This window comes from Taurulus bubalis (assembly GCF_910589615.1).
Source record: "Taurulus bubalis genome assembly, chromosome: 7".
Classification (NCBI taxonomy): domain Eukaryota; kingdom Metazoa; phylum Chordata; class Actinopteri; order Perciformes; family Cottidae; genus Taurulus; species Taurulus bubalis.
The window spans coordinates 5,987,657-6,009,490 of NC_136595.1; the positions used below are offsets into that span (position 1 = coordinate 5,987,657).

The window sequence follows — 21,834 nt, forward strand, 5'->3', positions numbered from 1 at the left end:
TCTGTTATCTTTTGGGCAGAGCCGGAGAAGCTGTTTCTGAACTTATGTGACGGGGTATCAATCTTCAAACTATTCATTTGACATAATAATAAATAGACTTTAATAGGTTTTCCATAGACGGCAGCTTAAAAATGACTATATTCCAGATGAAGTTAGTTTTAAAACTGTCTGTGCATTGAAAAAGAAACATCAAAATAGTCTCTTTATCTCCACGGAAATGGATGGAATATTCCCCACAATGTTCCCTTATAGGCAGCGGGAAATTCCTATTTAATAGCTTGCATTAGCTCAAAAACTGCCTGCATTCATTGGAAACATCTCCTCAGCTCACCCTTTACCACGGTATAAATAAGCATGCAGATTCACAGAAGTGCCCTTTTATTTCCTGCTGGGAGTAGCTGAACATGACCGACCTCATCATGTGACCTGCTGACAGACTCTTCTGCAGTCGACACGCAGGATTTCATGTTTTTCCTCTTTTGTCTGCATGTTTAAAAGCAAAAGAACACCACAAACTGGCCCGCACAGTGTACTTGGCTGTTAATGTGTATCATGAGGGTTAACCATTAACTCCATATCATATGACTAATATTCGATAAGCAGGCAGAACACTGGTGTAGTACAACTAACCGCTGCTGCAGTCATCAGATGAACTACTCGTGCCACATTTCCACCGCATGGTACGGCTCTACTCTACTCAGCGCGTTCCTTTCTAAAGTTGTGGATTGTACCTGGGAGGGATGGGCCGAACTGAAATCCCCCTACTGACCACATTGCATTAAGAAAAAAAACAAAAATGATTAAGAGAGAGAAGCACATAGATATGGACTGGCCATATATGGCGCCGTAAACCTAAGCGGCCTCAACGTACAGGCAGTAAGTTACATTTACACAAGGGCATGCTGAGACCTAATAAATCAGATGAATCAACAGGCAGGGCGGATATTGTGTGTGTGTGTGTGTGTGTGTGTGTGTGTGTGTGTGTGTGTGTGTGTGTGTGTGTGTGTGTGTGTGTGTGTGTGTGTGTGTGTGTGTGTGTGTGTGTGTGTGTGAGATTTTGGATGGTGAGTTGAGGTTTCCATCTTTAGTCTCTGGCTCTCCTTTCTCATTTGGTTTAAAACCCAATAATTCACCAAATAGATGCATTTACATTACGAGAGCTTTCAAAAAATACATTTTCACTTTGTTCAAAAACTGTATCCTCTCCCTCCAGCACCGGTATTAACTGGTCGGTCTAGCAGTGACCTGACAGCACCACATAGCTAGCATGTTGGTACCTTTCACATCAAATATCCCAATATGTTCGACCAAATACCTTGATATTGATATTACATTGAGCTGACGCTTTTATAGGGTTAGTCGGAACAGATGTATAGGACAATAACGTAGGGTTTGACTATTGGTGCTTTCACAAAATATTGGCACAATGAGCTTATTGCATCAGTAATGTGGATATAATGACTAAGTGGGTAAAGATAATCAAACAGCTCCAACAGTCTGGTTGATTCAGAAAATTACACTTTACAGCCTTTAAAACCAGGAAAAGACAACACTGATGCCATTTTACCATATCCAAATTCTAAGACGATATCTATGTATTGATATGACATCAATAATTAAGGAAAACAAATCCTTTACGCCTCCATCTCCATGTTTCTTCTTCTTGGTGTTTCTGATGAACAGACTCAGCAGTCGGCCTGCTGCTCAGCGTGGTCGCATCCTTTCTTCTGCACTTTGACTACCTGACATATTATGGTCTGGCTACCCGTGGAAACCAGTGGGTACAGTGTGTGCTTCATGGACAGGTTACCTGGGGAACCAGAAACCGTCCACGCTGAGCAGCTTGTGTGTGTGTGTGTGTGTGTGTGCAAATGAGCAGCACAGAACAGCTTTATTGGGCTCTGAAACGTCATCGTCCAAATAAACAGCCTGGGAACCCTCTTCTGGAGCGGGAATTAACATTGTTTCCTCGTCTGCAGACAGGCTGCATGTCAGACAGGGAGGGAGACGGAGGGGAGAAGGGGAGGGGCCGTCCTAGTTACGCTCAGCCCGTGTGTGTATACATCCTTCTGCACATGACGCTGTGGTATGCGCGTTGTGGTGAATTACTGCCAAAGCCAGCGTGTTCCCATACATGTACATGACTGATCAGCCACAACGGCAGAAACATGCATCGCAAATAGAGTCTGCTGGCTGATAAGGCCGCGTCGTAAAAACTGCTTTTGTACACAACGCCAACTGCTACGTCAGCACCGAGGGGCGGAGGCCGACGAGAACCCTGGAGATGGTTCCTGGAAGTCAAAAAGACGAAGAGCGACCCTGAGGGTTGATCTGCAGCTGCAGTCACTGGAGACTTGAGAATTATAGTTTTCATTCGTTTGGTTTTGATGAAGAAGGAAATTCAGGGTAAAACTGAGCCAGTGCTAAACCTAAACTAAAACGGATACTGGATAGACTTCAAATGTACAAACAATCATTATGAAATCAGAAAGGCCGTACATGAGCGGGCTCCAGCCACCATGGGGCTTTCCTACTTTGACCAAAAGACCAGATGTTAAATCAACAAGAAGATAAATACAAAAAAGAAAGGAACAGTGACTTAGAATTATGTCTTCAAAATGACCATTTCCAATATCAATAATTAACTTTAACCCTGATTAAAGGACTTCTACAAGGTTCATTCAGAGGATACTCCACATTTTTGATAAAAAAAGTACCTATTTCTCCATTTGACAAGAAAACTTCACCACTCTCTTAACTGGGGTCAGAACATTGTTAGCAATATAGCAATACTCCTCATTTAACCATTTAATTGAGCTAAAACAAGAGATTTCATTCACTAAATGATCTTATTTATACCCCTCTTGCCACTACGGTATCCCGTTTATCCCATACAGTATGTGGCCCCTGGGAACAAACTTTTTCAAAACAGCAGCCTCACTTAAGTCTATTTAAGGGTCTGTGACTAAAACCCTTTGAAAACACTTCTTCCATCTTGGCCTTTGGGGAAAACTCAAACAAAGAGTTTTGTGCTGGAGAAGAGGCGGGGTTTGTTGAGGGGGTTGATGAGGAGGAGGATGAAGAGTGTCGGCGTAAGGATGGAGGGGAGTGGAGAGGTTATCAACTCTAAAATGGGAAAAGGAAGAGCTAATGGTTTATTGTCTCATGGCAAACACACACCCACTGGTCGTTATTCACTTGAAGGCGAACACACACACAGAAAAAGGGAACAAAAAGGTGTTTGATTCATTCCTGCTTGATTTATTCGCCGTGCACTAATAACATTGGTAGCTAAGGGAAGTAATGGTGCTGCAGAGGCCGAGAGCCAGATCACTAGACATGGAACTGACCGACAATCAGGCGGCACTGAGCTGCACAACGCTCCGTCTTCTAGAGTGAGACTCTTGCTTCTGTCTTTGAGCCTCGAAGTCATAAAGTCATTTATGACATCTTTTCTGCGGGGTTAGGCCACTTCTGAAGTGTTGCCGCGGGTTTCATTTGGTTGTACGCTGGTTGGGTAGAACTCATTTGCATTTAAATTACATGAAAAATAACCCCGCCCCCCCAAAAAAAAGATCAGCACACATGGAAATTGGGACACGTCACACGCCTGTACGCACGCACACGGCTACACATAGGAATGGGAAAGTAGTGTGTGTGAAGTAAAAACAGTACATTCATGTCGTCAAGGCAGGAGGAAAGCAAAAGCAAAAAGACAAAGCAAAATGTGTGCGTCAGTGAATTGGCCTTCACATATTGTATTTATGATTATATACTTTATCTAATCACATTTCAGGAACTAGATTAAATAACTGTTGAGGGGAAACTGCCAAAGTGATGGCTCAGTTCACATTTAGGTGTTACTTTGTGGATATTACAAAACATTTGGCAATGATAGCATTGCTGTTGGATGTTAAAAGCAGTGCATATGGTTTGGTTCTGGTTCCCGCCTGTTTTTTTGGGCTGTTTCAGGCTGGTTGTGTCGCACAGACCTGGCAACCCTGCGTCTCCATCCACAGAGCAGATCGCATCAGAGCAGCTGAGGTGAGCGGATTTGGCAGCCAGATGATGTGTTTCGTACACAGCAGGAGCCAAAGGACAGCTGGAGGACATCTCGCTGCTACGGCACCAACTTGACAAGTTATTGCAGGTTTTTGCGACGAGGTCCACAGCCGTGACAAGAAACGTTGGTCTCACGGCGGCGTCAGTCAACCGGTGAGAAAGATTCTCATTTTTAAGGCATGTTACACTACAAGGGGTGACGTACAGCTATTCCATGCTAAGTCGTAACATATAGATTATTATTTTCACTGGAATCAGCCGGGTCGATTGAATGTGAACGATGCCATCAAAGGTTCCTAACGATAAAGATTCGGTATATAAAATATTTGGTGATCTCGAAAATTATTCTGGGAAATCTACTGAGGTATTCTTGATGTCAAAAAATTAAAGAATTAATTTCTGTGGCTAATCAAGTGAATTAAAGACTTGAAAAGCAAAATATTGATGAAACAAATTGTGAAAATACAAGATTGCCAGCGGAGGTTCTGCTCATTGACGTGCAAAAATTACCCACAGTGAATTAATATGCTTAAAGGATATAGATAGTATAAACAGTATGGCAACAATCAATATAATGACAACTGCCCAACCCTCAACCCCAACATTATTTAAAACATCTTTCGCCGTTAATAAGCAGGGCAAACAACAGGGATCGCCGTCAGTATAAAGTGTGTATCACATGTAAGCCCTCAGTGACAGCAGACAGCCATCCAGCAGAGCTTAGTCTAATGACTGGGTTGGAAATGTACGGAACGTTCACCAGAAGAATTCCCCCCGTCTTCCAATTTTCCACGCGTCCCAAAGCCTGATTTTTTATCCGCTGGCTAATAAAGTAGCTGACTAATAAACAGTTGACAGACCGACAGCAACCGGTGAACGCACTCAGACCAAAGTCCTGCCTCTAAACGGTTCGTGAATCTGAGACGTCTGGAACCGTTTCGGTCTCCTGTGATTCAGTTTTTACTTCCTGGAAAGAAACGATGAGGAATATTGACGCTGCTGACAAAAGTTCAAAATTAGAAACGATAATAATATGTTATCTTTACGACCGGAATGAGGAGACACAATGAAACAGAAGTGTATGCAGCACATATCGAGCCATGAGTGAGATATCTAAGAACATATCAGACTTCATTCACTACCTTGCTCTTGGCTTGAGGAAAGAAAAAAGAAAAACCGCTGACGCTTTGGGAAGTTTCTTGACAAGTAACCCTGCAGGTAGAAAACTAATCAGAGAGTTTAAAGACACAAAAATAGGTCACATAACAAGTGTGGACAGAAACGAGTTCATCCAGGGTCACCGCATTGGTCTGACAGGAGCACAGATGTGATGGTGTGTGAATCTGAGAAAGGTTTGAGCGCCAAACAGCTGGCTGGGTGGATACAGCTGTGACTGCATGCAGAGGGAGGACGGCGAAGGAAGAGAGGGAGGAAGAGCAGAGGAACGAGGAAGAGGAGGAAGGCAGCTGTGGTCGTGGGTGTGTGTGTGTGTTAGCATCACGTCCCACAGAATTAAATAACAGAATTCATAAGACTATTCATGAGAGTTCATTTCTTACTCATCACGGCCTTCATTTGTTTGTCCTTTTGTCTTCTGTGATATTGCCGACACCATTAATCAGATTCTGATAACATTTTTGAGAATGCATCTCACCATTACATTGCTACAAGGCCTTGCCAAAAAACAAATTATAGATTGATTACTAATTTAAGTAATTAGCTCCTACAGGTGTTTTCCTACTCTTCTCATTGAAGCCTTGTTTGAAGTTGAGAAACCAAACTTTATTGACTACTAAGAATGCTAAATGTGTAATTCGTCCCACCCTAACAGCTTCTACAAGAACAAACCTCCTCAAACATGCAGTTATTTTTTTCGTGCAAATACTGCTTGGAATTCACTAGCTCCTCATATAACTCACACTGGTAATAATCTGTCATTCAAAAAACAATTAAAAGGCGCACCTCAGCACGTTTTCCTTTGCTTTTTAGTCATCTGATTTTCTTGTATAAATTATGGTTGAACTGCACTAGGTATCTGACTGTACTATTTGTATTTTTATGTTTTATTCTGTTTGTATTATTTTTAACTGTTTGTTTCACGTTATGTTTTGCACGTTTTTGTATGTATTTTGTCCTTTCTGTGGACCCCAGGAAGATTAGCGGCCGCTAAGGCATCAGCCAAATGGGGATCCAGTAAATAAACTAAACTAAACTACACAGCCAAACTGAGCCTGGTGCGATAGTTTCTGCTGCCGTTTTGCACCCATTGCTCATGTTTGGATACGTTTATGCAGCGTGCTCGTCTCTCGGTGCTTGGACCGCCATCCAGTCACCTCCTCCCACGTCTGAAAACATCTCCCGTCATTAAGCGTCCTCCCTCCGGTCCTCTTTGTGGGCGTTCTCCTCCTCCGCTCTCTCACGCCTCCTTCCTCCCGCTCCACCCTCATCTTCCTCCCCGGCTCCCGGAGACGTGCGTTTGCACATTTTTGGTAATTAAGAGAGGCAGCCGCCCTCACACGTGGGACGTATCCAAAGTACCGTGGGCTTCAGCAACCGTTGTCACACTTTCAGAACTGAAAACACGTCGTCTCACTCACGCCTACAAACCCCCACAGCAGCCAGGTCAGTGGCCTCAGCTTGTCACGCCGCTGTGAGCTGCTCAGAACCGGACTACAGGAATGCGTCCAATACAGCATCCAGTGCCACAGATCATGAAGTCAATGAGAAGCTCCAGCGAATGGTGGACCAAGGAGCCACATACGCAACCCTTTCATACTTTGAAGTCAATGTATCGCTGCAAATTACGATTTATTTTGATCATCTGACCAAAACTAATTTATGGTCAGACCATTGGGCAAAGACTGGATGAGCACAGGAAGCAGACACTATGCGCCCGGTGAACGTCAGACCAAAACCAGTAACACCATCAACTGGCAAGACGTCAACGTCATGGACCAGGAGTTAGTGGAGAGCCTTTAAACGTTTTAGGAGGTTTTCAGATCCAAAGAAAAACAGTGGAGACATGAACTTCCATGCTCAAATCCAATAACTGTATTTCAAATGTCAGAAAATAGTGGGGAAACATATTTTAAAAAGCTCAAGGTGACTTTACTTTCTTGTTTAGTCTCCCCAACTGTCCGAAACTCAAAATTATTTGGAAAACTGAGAAAATAAACCAATTCTCACATTTGAGAATCTGAAATCTGAGAGAATGTTGGACATTTTTGCTAGCTAAATGACATAAACTAGTAATAGATTACTCAGTTATTTTTCTGTTGATCAACTAATCATTTAATGCAAGTACAAGGGTTGATTTCCAGCCCACTACTGACCTCAAGAAACTTAACTTTCACAATGATATTTAAGGAGTTTTAAAAAAGAAAAAAACACCAAAAAGGACACATGCGCAAATATATCTTTAAAATCCAATATGTCCTCATCCAGATCTGAGACGGTAGTCTCATAATGCAAGACAACACAATGTGAAAGCAGCAGAGAAGCTTCCCCACGGGTCAGTAAGACCTTGATATATACTGTACACTACGATCTATAAATACCACAGACAGGAGCGGGGATATCGAACACCCTTGTCTGAGTGCGATGGCCACCTGATGCCAAGAATGCAAACAATCCCCTCGCTGCAGGTATCAAATGATTCCCACATAACCCCGGTACCCCGCTCTCCAAACAACACCTGAGGGAACACCGTAAGAAGGCTTTACCAAATCCCCACAACACATGAAGGGAAGCAAAGCAAACACTCGTGACCCCTTAAGCTCCAAGAGCGTTAAAAGAATCAAAAAGACCTGCTCACTGCTCTGGATCCGAGTTTCCACAATTGGTCTAAAGCCTCCTCTGCATTTAACAGCTGACTTCAAAGTAAAAGCGAGAGTCTATCCAGCCGTTTAAAGCCGGTCCTCTTTCCTCTACCTCGCAACCCTTCATCCCCCACCCTCCTCTTTCAGTTTGGCCGACCAGGAGAGACGACGGCCTGTCAGCCTCTTGTGCTTCGGTCAGACATGGCTGCTCCAATCTGCCGGCCTCCGGCTCACCTCACCCAGACAGACCGGAGCTCAGCGTGGCAGCATCCTGGCACTCGACACACACACACACACACACACACACACACGCACACATACGCACACAGAGCTTTAATTCAGACCAACACTTCCTACTGTGTGTGTGTGTGTGTGTGTGTGTGTGTGTGAAGCCAGCGCACTAATAGGATATTCCTCGCTTGCTTTGTGATGTCTCACATTACCTGGGTTATAACCAAAACGCAGACAAAAAGCAAAAGGCATGAAGCTTCATTATATATACTAATGCTGCTTTTAAAATGATGCTGTTAATAAAAAAGTACTTCAATTTATTAGTTAATTGGTTTACAGCATAGGGCTCTAACCCGAGGGCTCACAAGATGATCAAAACGACAGAAAACATGATATACAGAAGTTATTATAACTTCAAATATACAATAGTGAGGATGTGACAGAATCAAAGGACTGCAGGCCTGTAATGTTGGAACTCACTGGATTAGTCAATTAACAGAAAACCAACCAAAAGTAAGTAATCGCTTTGTTATTTTTTCCTCAATAAAAAACTACTGGTTCTAGATTCTCATATGTAAATAATGCCGGATTTTCTTTATCCTATATGACAGTTCATTAAATACCTGTTTGTTGGATTGTTGGTCCAATAAGACAAATCTGAAGACATTCAAACTGAGGATGGCTCAATGCAGCCATCATTACCATATGTGTGACAAGCGATCACCTAAACAGTGAATGGTATTTGGCCGACCACTGTAATCTCTGCTATTGGGCAGCCAATAAAGTCTCATGTGATGTCAAACAGCCAGGCTCCTACTTAAGAAATGAAACAGTCAAATATGTACAACGTCTGACATTAGATAGCCAGTCATCTGTAAAACACAACAGCCAATCAACGGCTTTACATCACATCGTGCGGACAATAATCCGTAATCTGACATCAAGCAGCCAATCATGTGTAATCTGACAACAGACAACCAACACATTAATCTCATCAGTGGATTGAGGGGATTATGACGGCCCATCAGCAAGCGTCCAGTCTGCTTGAGCGAAAAGACGCCGCAGAGATGGACGGAAGCAGGTTGGAGAGATTAAGACTTGGAATTTGACATACTTTTACTAAAATCAATCCTCTGACTTATTTCATTGGGATTTCTGGTGGTGGATTTTCTATATCAGTTTTAGACATTTCATTTTGAATTGTATTCGTATTAATAAGGGTTTGAATTTTATTTATTTTTTTCCTTCTAATCTTGAATTTTCTTTTGTAATTTTTCTGTCAAGAAACATCACATACAGTGATGGGGATTTAAAAATAAGGTAATCATATGGCTGAATTTACGTATATACGTATTTATTAAAAATAAATAGTAAAAAGATCAGGTATTTTTAAACACTCATGCTGAAACAAATAATCGATTAATGGATTTGTTGATCAACACAGCGTGGCTCGTTTGTGATAGCCATCTTTTTTCCAGTTTTTGGAAATTGGAAAGATGGCACCGATTAATTACTGGAAGAAAAAACAAACAAACAGATTAATTAACATTGAAAATAAGTTGCAGTCCTACTCAGGACCAGTTATAGTTTTCTTGGTATGACCATCCTTCTATCTTAAATGTTCATGCCACTGAATCAAATGGTAGAAACATCCAGAAACATACAACTGTTATCTCATATTTTTCTGATAAATCAATAGTCTTTACGGTCTTAAACCCTTGTTCACAACCAGTCTCTCCATCCGTCTTTCTGGGAACGCAAACTGACACAGCTCAATCAAATATATCCTCTCAATTATTGGTACTAAAATGCCAGAAGGTTAAAAAAAACCTGCATGGATAACATGAATAAAAGATCCACTGAAATCCCGACAAATCACATTTGTTCATGTGCACAATATTTTCCAATCCTTTTTAATCACAGACCTCGTCTGTAGCATTATGGTCGTGTTACATTTGACGTCTGAGCAAGCAAAGACAAATGTGCTTCTATTAAACACTGAGGTCAGCTGGAGGAGTATCATCTCAAGGAGGTTGAAGCGCGCGCACACACACACACACACACACACACACACACACACACACACACACACACACACACACACAGAGAGAGAGAGCGGATGCTTCTGGTTGCCTCTCTGGTTACAGCAGCTTGTGATGGCCAACACCCCATACAATACAGTATGTCAGCTATGACGCTTGTTCAAACAAATATAAAAAATAAAAAAAACATTAACTCCAAGTTCAACACACAGTCAAACCACATCGTAATATCTCATTTGAGACAAGGGAGTGAGGTAAACTCACTGATATCTGCTGTAGCCACTTCACAAAGAGCAGCAGCAGCTCGTGTTGGACTGATGTAAGTGATACAATATAACTCACTTCTATTTAAGCTACTCTTTGAGTTCTAATAGATTGAAAGACAGACGATAGAAGGCGAATATATATATATATATATATATATATATATATATATATATATATATATATATATATATATATATATATATATTACACAAATCGGCTGGTTCGTGTGTTCCTTCTAATCAGATAGAAGTTGGGACAAAAGATAGGTTAAGTGGCCACAAAGAGACATGCTGTGTCAGTCATTGAAGCCCCGGCTCTCCCGTCTCTCCCACCGGATTCTCCACCCTGCTGTCGGGGGGGTCCCTGCCGGGCTTCTCTTTCAAAAACAGGGTGTGACACTCCCAAAAAAATAACTAAAGATACAACTTTGTAACTTGCCGGTCAAACAAACAAAAATGATAAAACAAAAGCGGCAGCTCAGGTGTTATTTAAGTTGATAAGTAACCGGGCCGTAACCCTAACCACCCCCCCACCTTGTCTGTCTCTTCCATTGTTCCGCCGCTGTCACCGCCGTGAAGGTGCACCGCGGATTAGCTTCGCCGCTAACGAGGCAGTTGGCCAGCTAGCGCCCACGTTAGCCGCTCGCATTTGCACACAAAGCTAAAAAAAAAAAAAGGTAACACGGCACCTTTTGTCACACACACACACACACACATACAGATACACACTCTCTCTCTCACACACAGACCAGTCGGTGTGTGTGTGTGTGAGTGTGTGTGGTTGTTGACCGGGCCACGGCGCAAACAAGTCCAACGGTTGGTCAGCAAACAGTTTACGGACGGTGAACGTACCCAGAGCTCCGTTCCCCAACTCATCGCGACTTCTCCCGTATTTGGACGCAGATTTCCCCGCTCAGACGCTTCCCGAGCTGCCGCTGGTACTCCCGGTCCTTCTGACTGACTAATGCCGACAAACACACACACTCCTCCTCCTTCTCCTCCTCCTCCTCCTGCTCTCTATCCGCCTGAATCAGCAGGGCCGCCCAAAACCAGGGGCCCTTTGGTTTATTGGCCAGGCCAGCCAAGTGTTTTAGGATCTGAGAAAGATGATCAAATACCAACAAATAAAGAACAAAAATACAATACTGGAAAAGCTGTGATCTTTCTTTAGGTAATTAGGTGATTTTAGGCTCCTGGGAAAACAACACACATATCAAAGAACTGCAGTAGTCATCATGTAAAATAAAACATGTTACCAAACATGGAGCAAGTAAATCCCATTCAGACAAAACATTTTATGAGATTGTATTCATTATTAATCTAAGTATATTATTAATTCAGTAATAACATACACGTAAATTAACCAGAGCAGTGCTAAGGTGGTACTTTATTACCATTACTGATTCAGGTTTAATCAATTTGATTTTACTCAGTTTTATATTATTTTGTCGCTGTGATTTCATGTGTAAAGGCAATTTAAAGTTTACCTTTCCAAGTGCTATAGTGTAAAAATCATTCAGATTAAGTATTGATGATATTAGAGAACAATCAGGGGGAAAGTAAAGCTACAGCTATAACTATTACATAAATGTGATCCATGAATTGATATAGATATTTGAGATGGATACTATAAAGATAGAGCTGTTTGATATTTGAAATTAAGCAGTACAAAGGCTAAATAATGAAACATGTGTTTTATTACCTTTAAAGAACAGCTTGTCTGCTATCTATATCTTTACAATTACAACCCTGAATTACTGAAAGTAATTATTCAAGATGCATTACTTTTCATCATTCAAATATTTATTAATTAGATAGTTTTGTCATTGAACTAGTTGATCACTGTCTTTTCACCTCTCCAAGAATAACTACAGGCGCACACAATGTTTACTCTTACTTTAGGTCAGTACAGTGTGTGCAGAAAGTGTCCTATCTCCTTCTGATGCAAATATATTTATTTAAACACGTCTGGGGTTTATTAAAATCAAATTACCTCCATGAAAGAAAAACATGTGATCGCTTAAATGGTCATTGGGACATCATTTTGAGAAAATCTGGTTTATCTCAGGTAGAAGAGTTAATATTAATGAGGAGACTTAGCCTGCAGCACATCACTGGGATGTGGGACAACTTTGTTTTCATGTTGTAAATGTTTTAAATTCTAACAATAATCAATCTTTGGGCAGAACCCCTACTTAGTAATTGATGAAAGAACAGTTCCCTCTAGTGGCCAGGACATATAATTACAGCTGAAGTCAAGGATCAGGGTCACACATCGGCCACATTCAGTGCATCGGCTACAATAAACACATTAAGAGGACGTAACAATTATAAGCAAAGTACAGTATAAATATGAAAAATACTATAATATGTATTTAAAACATGACAATGTTGTGCATGCAAAGGTTCATAATATGAAGTATACATAGAATGGGGGGCTTGATGATGAGGACAACTGCGGATGTTTAATTGTTTTTGGGGTAGGAGATTTTAGTACTGATGAATACAGCCTCTTGCCAGAAGGGAGTGACACAAAACAAGTGTGTGCAGCGTGAGAGGGGTCGGCCACAATCTCTCCTGCCTCAGGGCCCTCAGCGGGCGTACAGGCCCTGGAGGGAAGGCAGATTGCAGCAGATCACCCTCTCAGATGAGTGAATAATACGCTGCAGTCTGTCCTTGGCCTTGGCAGAGGCAGCAGCCAACCAGATGGTGATGGAGGAGGTGAGGATGGACTCAGTGATTGCAGTGTAGAAGAGCACAGTCAATGTCTTTGGCAGGTTGAATGTCTTCAGATGCCGCAAGGAACGGCTCCCTTTTGTACACCATAGGCCCCAATTGGGGTCGTTTTCCGTTCTGTACCCCTTGTTCCCCGTGTTCAAGTAGTCATATGAACCCCAAATGAGTTCTAATACTTGTGTTGTTTTATATAATTTTTTTCAGAATAAAATAAATAAATGTATATAAAAAAAATAAAAAACGTTTATAACATATTTTGATCATAACTATGAACATCCAGCATGATTATGAGCAAGATTTGCCAAAAATCCCTTCTTGAGCGATCCCTGAGTTTTTCCAGCTTTGCACCAATCACTTTAGAGTTGCCATAAATAAACCTAAAAAATAATAAGTCACCAGGAAATTATGGAATCACCTCTGATGTTGTTGGAACCATTCCTTCTGTTTTACCTTGTTCTCAAGAAATTTAAGAAAGATATAAATTGCAACTTTTGCAAAGCTCAACTTAAAACTGTGCCGCATCTTTTTCGGCATTGTCAGCAATCAAAAAAGTTATGGGAAAATGTCTCAAAATGTCTTTGTGATGTTTTGTACAAAGATGTTGCATTATTCTATGAACATGTTATATTTGGATTCTTTTGCTATGACAGAACATTTGAGGAAAGGGCATCTATCATGTGTTTTTTACAAAGAGTTTGAAACTCTTAAATACTGTTCCAACAAAAAGGCCATGCATTGCCTGTGATACATATTTGTAATTACACGCACAGAGTGGCCCCCTTTTTATTTTATTTTGTACTTTTTTTCTATCTAATTTTTATTCTGCGGTTGCCTCCTAGTTTAAATGTATTTTGCTGTTTCTTATTAACAATTTATGAAATTGTACATATGAAATTGTAGAAATAAATATTATAATGTTTGATATACATTATGTAATGTTTTAAAGGACACAAATCTAACTGGCATGCATTGTGTGGCGATCGTCGGTGATCGAATCTGCGCAGGCTCGTCTCGAACGAGCCGACTGGGATCGATTAGTAATGCCTGGTTCAATAAACTGATATAAAGAAGGCTGCCATCACAGTGCACGCTGTAAACATGTACCGCTGTATTATAAGGTAAGAGACGGCACAGCTTTCATTTCCATGCATCTAAAGTCACACATTTAGCTTGAAGAGCACTCGGAGGTCTCACGACCTTTGGCTTACATTTGTTTCTGCGCAGTTTCAGGTAACGACTTATCTCCCGTCAAAGGCTGCATGCAAAACTATCACTGAGCTGAATATCACGTGCACACTGACATGTATAGACGTTTACAGACTGACTTTAGCTGGGACATTGACCCTCAAGCCAGAAAGAAACAAAGTATTAGCAGTAAAAGAACACGGAGACTCCATAGAAGTAAAGTAGAGAACAGCTAGCTAGTATAGTGGAATAGTTGTGCACGTTGTTTAATGAACAAGGTCAGTTTGAGTCATTGCTTCTTTTCTTTGGCCTACTTGTGTTAAATAAAAAGGTGTTTTAGTTCGTTGCTGGTGCTTTGAATGAACACGTCCGGTGCATTGCTGTGCACAAAACGTCAGCTTGTTCTCCACCTTCAATAACACGGAATCTATGGTCGAGAACCGGAAGCAGGGGCTCGCCTTCAAAGTAAAAGTTGCACGTCAATTTTAGTATATATATATATTCCTTTTTATTTCACTCATGGGTGCATATAGCAACAAATACAACACAATACGAGGACACAGGTATACTCATTGCAGTTAAAAAAAAGTGGTTAAAAACATACAGACCAATATTATATATGTATTTCCAGTAATATTAAGATGTGTGATAAGTCTGACTGGATAGCTTTCTCTCTGTGATCGTGACAGTATAACGCCAGTAAGCTGACAAGATCCAACAAGATCCGACTAGATCTTTCAAGTCTATTTACTGTTTGTCATTCTAACTATTCTAGAATAAAATAAATTAATACATAAAAATCTTTTTCCCTGGATAATCCTCTGGCCTGTTCAGAACTCAATTCACCCAGCGCTTCTTATTAGGTCCATTACGTCAGCACAATACACATAGCGCCCCCTAACCATGAGCCTTTCTTTAATTTGCGTTTTTAATAAGACGGCCTCCTCCTCGATGCTCATGGGTGAGCTGCTCACAACATGGCCCCTGCATTACAATGTGTAATAACAATGGTAATAACGTATCAAACTAGCATGCCAATCAGCTCCTCAAACTTCTTTATCATCAAAATCATTATTAGTGCAGCTCCCTTGATTCAGGTGTAGGCCACACACAGCACACATGATAAAAGCCAAATTAAAGTTTATTAAACAGTTGAAGACCCACTGGTTTCTTCATGTTTTCTATCTCTCTGTCTCTCCCTCTCTCTCTCTCTCTCTCTCTCTCTCTCTCTCTCTCTGTCTCTCTCTCTCTCTCTCTCTCTCTCTGTCTCTGTCTCTCTCTCTGTGTCCTGAACAGGAGTGTGAGTAGAGGAGGAGTGTGTCCTGCCTTTGTGCCTCCATCCACCCAGTGTCCGTCATGGACGCTGAGAAACACGCCAGAGGAGAGACGTCACAGGTGGACTACAGGCGCACTACTTATTTAATATGCTGCTGTTTTGTGTGAGGAATAAAAACAACAATAATATATAAATAACATATAGTTTTTTGAACAATTTGAGCTAAACATTTTGTGACTAATAATATTTTCTTATATAATTGTAACAAGCATATAGTCACAAATTCAACTTTTCTTCAGTCCTATACAATAGTGCTGTCCCAGGTTTTATTATGAGTTAATTAGCTATAAACTCAACTGCTAAGTAAACATTTGTGGTATACTTGACATTCCACAATAATATTAGAGTCGGACATTTATTGTAATAAAGGTGAATCAAACTGCTGTTACGTCATTTCCGTTCCGTGTTATAACCTGTGAAGTCCTCGGCTTTAACTCTCACTCGCTACAGCTTGTAAATTATGTTATTTATGTAGATTACAATTGGAATGCTTGCTCTTGTGATTTGGATGATTAATTACTTAAATTACACATCTAAAAAAACACTTCTTTTTAAACATTCAGCCAGCTATATTAGTCATGTTCAGCAACAATATAGATTTTTTTAAATTTGTGAATCAAAATGACTCGGAAGTAGAAGGTCAAGACTCCAACCAACACAACACATTTGTTAGCCGATGATGTACTTAAAACGTGTTGGCTCTTCTTATTCATATTATGTTTTACAGTACAAGGAAAGAACTTAACAACACACTAACAATCTGGCAATAACGCGCATACTTTGACCTTTTTCTCCAGATCTTCAGATGCTCTGATATTGTCACTCCTTCTCTTCCCCGTGTTGTCCTGTCCCTTCTGATCACCTTAGTTAGTGTGTGTGTCTCCTGTGTGTTGCAGGCCGGCTGAGCGGTGTTGGCAATGTTCGGTCCGCGGCGTGAGCTCGGCCGCCGGGAAGAGGAAAGCTCTGCCGAGCGCCTTCCCGGTGCTGGAGCAGCCGCTCCTGGCCGACCACCGCCGTGTGTTCGAGGAGAACCTCCGCAACAGCAACGCCTGCCGCGACCAGTGAGTTCTACTTCATAGCTCAGATCAGAGCTCGTGGATTTAAACCTGCATTATTTATCGACCTACATTTGTAAATGCGTGCTATTCATTATCTCTCTCCTCTTTCTGCTTTCTCTGTTCTCTTTCTCCTCTCTCTCTATGCTCGCTCTCTCTGTAAGGTATCTAGAGTTGAGTGAAAAGATAAGGAAAGGTGGAGGGGAGAAAGCCATCGCCAGACACACTCAGAGAAACAGGAAGTTGCTGGTGAGAGAGCGGTTGCGCCTCCTGCTGGACGATGATGACTTCCTGGAGCTGTCCCCATTCGCTGGCTTCGGCCTGCCGTACGGGGACATCCCTTCTGCCGGCTGCCTGACTGGTCAGACTCCGCCATATAGCTGCAAACCTGCATCTTTAATGCTGTACTATAATAACAATAATAATCTGCTGACTTCACTTCAGGCATTGGCAGGATCAACGGCCTGTGGTGCGTGATCTTGGCCCACGATGCCACAATAAAGGGCGGCACCGCGTATCCCATCACGGTGAAGAAGCAGCTGCGAGCTCAAGACATAGCCATCCAGAACCGGCTGCCCTGCGTTTACCTGGTGGACAGTGGAGGAGGCTTTCTACCACTGCAGGTGAACACACACACACACACACACATGCCATAATAAGAGCTCAGCATCAGAATTGTGTCTCAATGACAGCATAAATATTGTGTGTGTGTGTGTGTGTGTCCAGTCAGAGGTATTTCCCGATAAGAACCATGGAGGAAGGACGTTCTATAACGAAGCCATCATGTCTGCCATGAAGATCCCACAGGTAAATAAAATATAAAGTAGAGAAGGCTTGCTTTAACCGAACATAAACAAAAATCGGTGAATTTGTTGTAATAAATATCTGGCATGCTATTATGCAAAACAATTTTATTATATTCAATTCAATCAATGTTGAGCGAGGTCCAGTGAGAGAGAATTTCCTCACTCAATAATGTCTAACTTGTGTTATGATTTAGTCCCATATATATTAATATAGCCTAGCAGTTGTAGTCAACAACTAACTGTCAAATAAAGAAAATGAATTTTCAAACTTCTTGTTTCAGCTCTATTCTCTCTGTTAGCATCATTGTTGGAAAATTAATGAATGTGTTAGGATCCTGATCATATTTTGCCCTTATCTATATTCCCCGTGCCTTTATTTCGGATGTGAGTAGATACATTTGCTTTGTGCTTTTTCTCGTCGTGGCGCTTCCCATTGCTGCTTTTAATAATCATTACGGGCTGTGAGCACATGAGAACACTGGTTTCACTCTGCCCGAGGGAGGAGTGAACCTATAACATTCCTCTGGAGAACACCATGTGAAATAACTTCCCCGACTCGCGTACTCTTCCCGACCTCTCGTCCGGTTTCTCCCGTTGAGGCGCTCCTGTTAACTCCATGAGGGTTTAGTTCTGGCCCACTGTCACATCCTAGACTGTTTGAGGGCTCTCTCTCTCTCTGGCAGACATTTTAACTCCTTTATGAACCCTTTCCCTAAGTCAGCATGAGAAATACCCACAATTCATAGCATGTGACGTGAAACACGCAGTTACCAATCTGAGCATGGAGACGTAAAAACAACGAGGACGGCACATAGGTATTCAGCCGGATAAATTACATTTACACAACAACATTACGGATTAAAGATGGAACAATATAATGCATATAAATGTATATTTATTCATCAAACATTTTGTTTTGTTATTTAAGCTCTTTTGACGAAATCAAGTGAATAGATTATTTGAAATGACCTCTCATCTCGTGAGGAAAGAGCCTGGAAGATGTTCAAATCAGGGAGTAAAAAGTCTAAAATAAATACCCACAATATTTGTTCACATTGTAGTTGCATCAAAGTGCTGTCCCGTTCATATTTACACCATATTAAACCCTCACAGCCTCTCACACTCAGCCCTTTACCAGGTGACGTCAGTGAGTCCCTGAGGGTTCAGGGTTGAGGGCCTTTATCTCACTCAAGCTTATCAGAATACACACATTTAATTGGCCGAGTAGCATCATGTGATGTGATTTGAAGCGCATGTAATTGGTCGGTGTGTTTCCTGGACCGCTGAACGAGTGCCTTACAGGCTGGAAAAGCGCTCCGTCAAAATTGAATAAGTCTCAATGATGTACAGGTCCAGGGTCCAGATGCAACAACATCTGGGTCCAGACCCCTGCAATAGATGATACTCTAAGGACCAAATGTCATTGGTGACAGTCAAATAAAATCCACATATATCATATGTTTTAGAAGCTGATGTTCTGACAGCTTTAGCCATTTGAAAAATTGCTCTCTCTTAAATTGCTTTTTTTTTTATCTGAACACAATGGATGATTCAAAAGGTGTCGGTGGTGTGCGGGTCGTGCACGGCAGGTGGAGCGTACATCCCCACCATGGCAGAAGAGTCAGTGATGGTGGACCAGATAGGAACCATATTCCTGGGAGGACCGCCTCTTGTGAAGGCCGCCACAGGAGAGGAAGTCACACCGGAAGAGCTGGGAGGAGCCCGGCTTCATGCGGAGTAGGTCCAAGAATCAAACCAGACCCCAAATATACAAATATTACAGAAATAACAGTAGGAATAAGCCAAGTCTGTTCATTCATCGTCTGGTTTCAGAGTGAGTGGCTGTGTGGATCATTTTGCCGTGGGAGAGAAGGAGGCTTACGATTGCACCAGAAACATCGTGTCCACCCTCAACTTCCGACTGCCCGAGGAAGAGGAGGAGGACGAGGAGAAGACGAGGAGGAGGAAGGCTGAGGAGGAGCCGCTGTATGATCCAGTGGAGCTTCTGGGGCTCGCTCCGAAAAGTTATAACTACAGCCTGGATGTTAAAATGGTACAGTGTGCAAAAAACTAAAAGCCTAATCATGACAGTATGAAACCCAAACGCAGAACAACAGAGTTTGTCACATAAAAAAAAACACACCCAACAAAAACGACTACACAAAATGTTGTATTATTATTCATGTTTTTTAATCCGTACAGGTGGTCAGTCGGCTGACAGACGGAGGTCGCTTCCAGGAGTTCAAAGCTCGCTATGGAACCACACTCATCACTGGCTTTGCAAAGATTCATGGGTAAAAGACAAACACACACACAGATTGAGGCAGTGAGGGCAGGGACAACAAACACTGGACTTCTTTAGCCAATAAATAGCAAGTTAAAGATTTTAAATGATGTTAAAACAATAGTTATGATTATTGTAAAGACATCACATTACAAGCAGATTGTGTGATGCACCTGAATCTCTCACGGACCAAATGCAATATGAACAGGAAATACAGTTTCTGTATTTTTGGGTGCAGAAATACATTTTCAATGATCTTACCGAAGCTGTTATTTCTTCTTTATTATAAAAAATGTGCTCGCATACTCTCACACTCGGTGACCACAGTGACGTCCTGATCACATGAGCGGACGCCAAAAAACAGAAGACCAAAACAAATGCCCTCCGCTGTCCCCTTGACCAAAGCCCAACTGCCACGCATGTGCTTGACTAGACTGATTATTATTATTATTGTTTGTGTATTGTGTTGTTTTCCGAAAGCATCTCAATACCGAGTCAGCAGCTGTTTTACTCTTTATTCTTGAGTATTAGTTTTCACATCTGTGTACATGTCCTGTGTTAGCCACCTGCTGGGAATAGTGGCCAACAACGGAGCGCTGTCATACCAGGCCGCTCTGAAAGGAAGCCATTTTGTCCAGCTGTGCGACCAGAGAGACGTCCCCCTCCTCTTCCTCCAGAACACAGCACCCACAGCAGCCTCGACGGTCTCCACGACGCAGGTATTGACTCCCAGTAAAACACACACACACACACACACACACACGCTTGTGTCAGCCAAAGTGACTTTTTGTTTTGATGGAGGCATTTTTAATGAATTTTTCCTCTGTTTTTCTCTCTCCTCTAGGCCGAGGCGAACAGTAACCACCTGAAGGCTCAGGGTGCCATGATGTCAGCGGTAGCGTGTGCCTCGGTCCCCAAAATCACTGTGGTGATTGGTGGTTGCCATGGTGCCGACAGCTACGCCATGGTGAGAGACACAGTCACCAAGCTGTCGGGTAATCTCACCGTCTTTGGTCTTTTTCCCTTCGCTAGAATTTAAAGGTGACGTTATCGACGCAGACATGGAGTCGCCTTTGGGGACATGCATTGTGCACTCGACAGACACCAATTGCAAAAGATTTTTATAAAAAAGATAAAATTTTTATGGCAGACCATCACAGATATTTACCGTGTTTTATTGGTCGTTGTATGTTTCACAGTTTTGCTCTAGTACCAATCTGTACCGCCCTTATTTCTCACAGAAAAATGCCTGAATATGTTTTTTTACAATTAATGTCAACAGCTTATTACTAATCACGACTATTCTACACTATTTATACTTCACGCTCATGTCGGATTCGTGGTTCATCCCACAATGATTTTAAAGTAGCTTTCTGATCGTCTCTAGTGCGGACGGGCATTCGACCCTAATTTCCTGTTCCTGTGGCCCAACGCCAAAGTGTCGATCACGGCTCCGGGTCACGCTGGCGCTCTGCTTCCCGCTGACGGTGAGCAGGAGGAAGAGGAGAAGCAGGAGGAAGAGCTCAATATGAGGCTGCAGGAGGAGAGCTCGGCTTTCTTCTCGTCCGGCAGGCTCTGGGACGACGGAGTCATTCTGCCTCAGGACACCAGGAAGGTAAAATAACAGTATTTTGTTAAGACTGTTCCTAAATGGCGTCACCTTCTAGACCTTTAGAGACACCATCTGAACTGAAGCGGTTCCTTAACGATGTGTTTGAATCCGTTCATGTTTGCAGGTTCTCAGAAACTGCCTGGACATCATCAAACAGCAGCAGTATCAGGTTTCCACGGAGAGACTCCAATCCCCACTGCTGCGTGTATAGACGCGTGTTGTGTTGTCCAATTTAATTGGATAAGGCTACAGGGTTTTTTTTGTAATACACGCACACAAAAGGAAATCCAAATTGGTGATGTGAAATGTATAAATAAAAATTATAATTAAATAATAGACCAGATGATGATCTGTGACGTGATTTAACGTGGCACTTTTAAATCCATTATTACCAAATGGAA

The 21,834-nt window shown here is 42.0% G+C and overlaps 2 protein-coding genes across 5 annotated transcripts in view; one reads left to right on the forward strand and one right to left on the reverse strand.

The window, feature by feature from the left end:
• The window catches only part of fnbp1l (formin binding protein 1-like), a gene marked incomplete at its 3' end in the record, with an annotated part of 35,220 nt that extends 23,873 nt beyond the window's left edge, over positions 1-11,347 (reverse strand). For all 4 annotated transcript variants that reach the window (XM_079221270.1, XM_079221268.1, XM_079221269.1 and 1 more), the window contains exon 1: positions 11,272-11,347. In XM_079221270.1, the coding sequence (XP_079077396.1) occupies positions 11,272-11,295 (24 nt within the window). In that variant the 5' untranslated portion in view covers positions 11,296-11,347. The remainder of the gene's footprint in view (positions 1-11,271) is intronic.
• Positions 11,348-15,640: 4,293 nt separating this feature from the next.
• Positions 15,641-21,765, forward strand: LOC306739287 (biotin-dependent 3-methylcrotonyl-coenzyme A carboxylase beta1 subunit). Its single transcript, XM_079221266.1, has 12 exons — positions 15,641-15,779; positions 16,573-16,737; positions 16,896-17,092; positions 17,176-17,354; positions 17,458-17,538; positions 19,096-19,274; positions 19,371-19,590; positions 19,740-19,831; positions 20,384-20,540; positions 20,666-20,788; positions 21,209-21,436; positions 21,558-21,765. Exons 1-12 carry the CDS (start codon positions 15,697-15,699, stop codon positions 21,642-21,644), a joined length of 1,791 nt encoding a protein of 596 aa, XP_079077392.1. The 5' UTR covers positions 15,641-15,696; the 3' UTR covers positions 21,645-21,765.
• The last annotated feature ends 69 nt before the right edge of the window (positions 21,766-21,834 follow it).